The sequence below is a fragment of the Cavia porcellus genome, unplaced genomic scaffold (assembly GCF_034190915.1).
Source record: "Cavia porcellus strain 051 isolate PalLab524CR breed Dunkin Hartley unplaced genomic scaffold, mCavPor4.1 scaffold_16, whole genome shotgun sequence".
NCBI classification, from domain to species: Eukaryota; Metazoa; Chordata; class Mammalia; order Rodentia; family Caviidae; genus Cavia; species Cavia porcellus.
The window spans coordinates 32,607,896-32,613,472 of record NW_026947499.1 but is presented as its reverse complement, the minus strand read 5'-3'; the positions used below and the strand labels follow the sequence as shown (position 1 = coordinate 32,613,472).

The 5,577-nt window shown below is 51.1% G+C and overlaps 1 protein-coding gene across 1 annotated transcript; it reads left to right on the top strand.

Annotated features, from left to right (window-relative positions):
* Positions 1 to 2,634: 2,634 nt before the first annotated feature.
* LOC100727344 (mastin-like) lies at positions 2,635 to 5,057 on the top strand. The gene is made up of 5 exons (XM_063227082.1): positions 2,635 to 2,644; positions 2,758 to 2,989; positions 3,180 to 3,454; positions 4,362 to 4,522; positions 4,615 to 5,057. The coding sequence occupies exons 1-5, from the start codon at positions 2,635 to 2,637 to the stop codon at positions 4,792 to 4,794; spliced, it is 858 nt and encodes a 285-aa protein (XP_063083152.1). The 3' UTR covers positions 4,795 to 5,057.
* Positions 5,058 to 5,577: the final 520 nt, after the last annotated feature.

Sequence of the window (5,577 nt, the reverse complement as noted above, 5' to 3'; positions counted from 1 at the left end):
TAAAGAAAACAGGTATATCACAAGATATACAATTGTATAAGAAATTGCAAGATTGGCTTATGACAGTAAGTCACAGAGTCAGATGAGGAACTATGCAGAGGGTGCCTGCATGCTGGAGGCTGAAGGATTCAATCCAAGGTATGGAGTTCACCCCAGTGTCTTATGCAAGTCTGTACCAGCAGGCTGATGGGTCTGTGAAAGAAAGCCGAAAGGTATGCTGGAAGGCTGGAGTCTATGCTGGAAAGCTGAAGAGTCTACACTGGAAGCCAGGAGACAATGTCCAAACCAAAGGCAAAGGCTGGAGCTCCTCCAAAGAATGGAATTCATTTGTCCTTCCTCCTTCCCTTTATACTGTCCAGGTGATGAGCCACTCTAGGGGAGTCTTCTACACCCTTGGATGTAGAGCTACTAAACCCATTTAGTTAAGCTTCTAAATGTCTCAAGTTGACACAATCAATCAATTGACCATCTTTAATGACTCAAAGTTCCTGAGAATGACCCAGGCATGATAGTGCCTATCTGTAATCTCAGTATGTAGTAGACTGATGCAAGAGTATCTCTGTGGGTTTGAGGCCAGTCTGGGCTATATTGTGAGTTCAAGGTGAACGTGAACTATATAGTGAGTGAGATCCTGTCTCAAAAAAAGTTCCTGAAAATGAGATATTCATTGTTGTGAACTGAGCCTATCTGTATGTGGATGTGAGGGTGGTGATTGGTGATTGTTAGCTCCCTAATGGGACCAGCACTCACTACTCTCTTGACATTTTATAGGGTCAGAGAAGGGCTCACCTAAACCCTATTCCAGGTATGCTCAGGGTGCTCACTGGCTCCTCTGCCCTCTGCCCCACCTCTTATAGGTACATCTTTTTCTCATTTGCAAATCCAAACAGCAAGACTGTCCCTGGGTTTTTAAAGGAGACACTCAGACCAAGTGTTCCAAGCAGTACTGACCAGGGGCTCTAAGAAAGGAAGATCTCAGGTAGGAAATAAATTTACCTGGAAGCTAGGCATAGTGGCACACACATGTAATCCCAGAACTTGGAAGGTTGAGAGAGGAGAATCATGAATTTTAGATTAGCCTGGGCTATGTAGCAAGACCCCATCTTTTAAAAAAATTACTTGGGTCATGGTCATTGAACAGAAGGCCATGTCTTGCTGATCACTCATGCTTGATGGACTTGTAGGACATCACTGGATACAGAGGAGTCAGACAACATGTTGGCTGACCTGGTTGTGTTGGGGGTTAGAGAGAGGGCAAAGGAGGGGCTGTTCTTGCTTTCCAGAGTCTGGTCTCTGATTGACCCCCTCCATTCCTCCTCTTATTTTGGCCCTATTTCAGCCTTCCTGGGCCCCATATTGCTTCCCTGGGGACTGTGGGCTCCTTGTCTTGCTGTGTTGCAATGTGGGGTGGGCCAGGGGCCTGGTGCTGGGGCTCAGGTTGAGTAATGCCCTGGTGGCCTGTGGTCTAATCTCTTTGCAATGCTGTGTCCAGCAGGGCCAAGCAGGGAATGAGATGGGCTGAAGACTACACAGCATAGGTCTCCATGGTCACATCACTTCCAGTGGCATGCTGACACTCCGAGGACCCTATCCAGAAAGAAGGGCCACTGGGCACTCAGGTCTCCTCTAGTGGTGAGCACAGGCACTACTTAGAAACATGAACTTGTTTGTTTGTTTGTTTTGCAACAAAGTCTCTCGAAGTTCGGGATGGACTTGAACTCACTTATGTAACCTTGTCTGACTCAAACTCTTGGTAATCCTCTTGCCTCAGCTTCCTGAGTTCTGGAATAACAGGCATGTGTGCCTATTTTACCATGTCCAGTGAAAGAATGAATTTGGATTTAGATCCTTCTTTGCTGAGAGCTGTTGACAAGTTCAGACTCAGTAATTTTTATTATCTGTACCCCAGCCCCCAGGGAAATGTCCCCGAGAGGGGACATGGTGCCTTTTGCTCCCCACTCTGAGTGTCTCCTACTGGCCCCTAATTGCTGAAAGCCTGTCTTGTGGGCCTTGTTTCTAGCCTTAGCTTCTCACAGGTTGAGAGCACACTGGGTTATTTTGCAAGCAGTGTGTGTGTGGTGGTTGGGTCCAAGAGAGAATCATGCTCTGTAGTCCCAGAATCAAATCCATTGGTTCCGAAGATAGTGGATGAGGCTGGGAGGAGGCCTGGCCTGGGGATCAGGAAGACACTGCCTTCAACCATATTCTCCCAGCTATGCATCCTAGTCCCCTCACTGTGTCATAGTTCTTAAAGTTCCTCTTCACCCTCAGCCCCTTGCACTGATGCTCAGGTTTCAGGCTCACTTACTGGGTGAGACCTGGTCATTCCGATACCTTGGAACCACTTGCTAACATTCACTCCACTGGTCTCCATCCAGAAGCGCTCTTTTCTGCAGAAGTCCCCAGGAGGTGGGTTGCTCCCTACCCACCCACTTCCTCTATCTGAGAGATAAGGGGCTCACAAAGTGGCCAGAAGCACAGGGCAGAGGGACCAATGGTGAGTTTCCTACCCCACTCCGAGCCTCTGCCTAGACCCCAGGATCCAGCCTCTGGACTTTCACCGAGGCCTGACCTTCCCTACAGATGCTGTGGCTGCTTCTCTTGGCTCTCCCTTGCCTGGGGAGCTCCATTCCCATGACCCCTGGTGAGTCCCGACCCTATTTCATACCCTATCTGCCCTGACCCCATCCTTGTTCTCAGGGCTCACAGGACAAGTGCTGGGGCTGTTCACTTGCCAGGAGCCTTGCTGACTCTGAGTCCCAAGTACCTCTATCCATGCCTTGACAACTACTCCACCTACTCCCTCAGACCTCCAGCCAGGTCAGGAGCTGGTGGGCATCGTTGGGGGCTGCCCTGTCTCAGCCAGGAGGTTCCCATGGCAAGTCAGCCTGCGGTTCTACAGCCAGAACAGCCTCCGGTGGGAGCACTTCTGCGGGGGCTCGCTCATCCACCCACAGTGGGTGCTGACTGCTGCCCACTGTCTTGAGCCGTAAGTGGGGCCATCCATGCTCTTGGCTGGGTATAGAGCCATCAGGAGGGAGGCAGAATTTCTGGGCTGTACCCAGGCTACAGGGCCAGCCTTGTCCCGCGTGTCTGGCCCAATCCTGGTAACTGAGCTGAGCTCAGCCTCCCTGGCCTGCAGGCCTTCTCCTGAGGGATTTGTGGTGATCTCTCTCCAGGGAGGAGCTGGAGGCCTGTGCCTTCAGGGTCCAGGTTGGGCAGCTGAGGCTCTATGAAGATGACCGACTGGTGAAGGTGACTCAGATCATTCGCCACCCCAAATACAATGAGAGCCTGTCTGCTGAGGGAGGTGGGGACATCGCCCTGCTGAGACTGAATGCCCCTGTGGCACTGTCAGAGGACATCTACCCTGTCTCCCTCCCTGATGCCTCCCTGAGGGTCTCCATGAGAAAGACCTGCTGGGTGACCGGCTGGGGTGACATCAGATTTAGAGGTAAGTATTAGGAATACTTGGATCGGGAACTTAAGGGAGGTGTCCAGGAATGTGGTAGTGCTGTAGTGGAAATCTTTCACTGGGGATTTGAAGTCCCCTATGGCTGTCCTGGGACTGTCAATATGGATGGTATATGCAGGCAGCTTAGAATAACGTTATTGCTCTGGGAGCTAGAAGGCCATGTCCAGGAGTTGGCAGGACTGGCTCCTTTGATGCCTTTTGGGACTATTCTTATCCCTTTCCTGGTGTTGGTGGCTATCCAGGGGTTTCCAGTCATATAACTGTGTCCCTCCATGCCCTACCTCACATGGTCCCCTGTGCCCGTGTCCCAATTTCCTCTGCCCATCTTCCCTGAGGATATGAGTCACTGGACTTAGGACCCATATTAACCCAATATTACTTGTCGTAACTTGGTGGTATCTATAAAGACTCTGTAAAGACCCTGTAGAGACCCTGTAAAGGAGTTATGACCTTAGCACCAGGGCTCAGGATATGGATGAATCATCCTTTTGGGGATACACCATTCACCCCCTAAACTGATGTACTTTTTACTGAATCCTAATCACTCTCTTCAGATGAAAGCAGTCCCTTCCTTTGTAGAAAAGAAACCCCAGAATAAGGGTGCTTACCAGCTGGCCCAGGTTCCCTGTTGGCCAGTTCTTGAAGCAGGATATGTAGGCAAATTTTGTTTCTTTACTCCAGCCTTATCATGGTACAGTCTTGAGGGTCCTGGGTATCTGCTTCTCCTACTAGCAGATCCTGAAGCCCCCAGGCCTAGGGACGTAGGCTCACAGTGCCTGCTGAATCCTTTTCCTGCTCCAAACCAAAGGCCAGGGAGACCCAGTATGGGCAAGAAGCAGGAATCCTGGTATCCTAGCCCCCAGCCTGACTCTGCTTGCTTCTGCAGAGCCCCTTCCCCAGCCCTTCAACTTGCAGGAGGTGGAGGTAAAGGTCAAGAGTAGAAGGAACTGTGAGCAGCTCTATCGCCATAATTTCTCGGGACACACTGGCCAGTTCATTAAGGATGACATGCTGTGTGCTGGGAACCAGAACTATGGTCCTTGCTCGGTGAGACTCCAGACCTGTACTCTCTCCTCTGTTCCTCCTGGCCCCAGTGCCAGAGTGCAAGGAGGGCCAACTGTGTCTTCCATTTTGCACAGGGTGACTCCGGAGGCCCCCTGGTCTGCATGTGGAACTGCACTTGGGTGCAGGTGGGTGTGGTGAGCTGGGGTGACATCTGTGGTCATTGTGCCCTCCCTGGCGTATACACTTCTGTGATGAGCTACGTGTCCTGGATCTACCACTATGTTCCCAAATTCCTGGGCCCTATGTGGGGCTAAGGTGGAATCCTCCTAGTGGGAGAGACCCCCAATCTTCCTTGGTACCTCTTCAGGGCCTTCCACATCCTAACCTCACTGCTCAAAGCCCTGCAATTTTCCCTACCCCCCAGCCCCCAGCCTGTTGCCTCATCCCTTCAGGAAGAGGCAGGGAAGATCCTAAAGGTTCTCATCACCCTGAAAGGGGGTGTGCATTGAATGGGTGTGGAGAGCCAGGATCCACTCCTTCTGCTCACTCTTTGGAGCTCATTAAATCTTACAAAGCATCTTCTGTGTGACTAAGTTACTTTGTCGCTACAGGACACTCCCTTAGGGTCTCAGCTATAGCCTTTGGGCAGAGCAGAACTGGGCTGGGTATGGATGGGGGGTGCTCGGGCCCTATGTACAGGATATTCCTTGTGGGGGGCTGCTGCAGGGAGCACAGTTTGGCTTGTCCTCCCCTACCTCATTATCAAGGGTCTACTTTGGCCCAGGTATAAGATGATGGCTTCCAGACCTGGTGGTTGGGGACTGTGTTCACAGACTGCTTGGGCAAAGTGTGGCCTGTGGTGGAGACATCTGCACAGGCTAATGGGCAACCCAGGAGTGGAGCTCTATGTGATTCTGGGCTTGTCAGAGACTAACCCAGTTGGCCTAGACTGTGACAGCAAGTCAGGTTCCTATAGGGCAGAGTGATGATGGGGGTCACATGGATTCTTTGGTGGGGTGATGTATTGGTCAGGGTTTTACTAGAGAGAACAGATACAACCCGGAATATACAGAAACAAGATTGGCTTACGATAGTCA

Coding starts and splice junctions, on each gene's coding strand:
- LOC100727344 (XM_063227082.1), top strand. Junction 2,990..3,179: donor GCTGCCCACTGTCTTGAGCC/GTAAGTGGGGCC, acceptor ATCTCTCTCCAG/GGAGGAGCTGGAGGCCTGTG. Junction 3,455..4,361: donor GGGTGACATCAGATTTAGAG/GTAAGTATTAGG, acceptor TTGCTTCTGCAG/AGCCCCTTCCCCAGCCCTTC.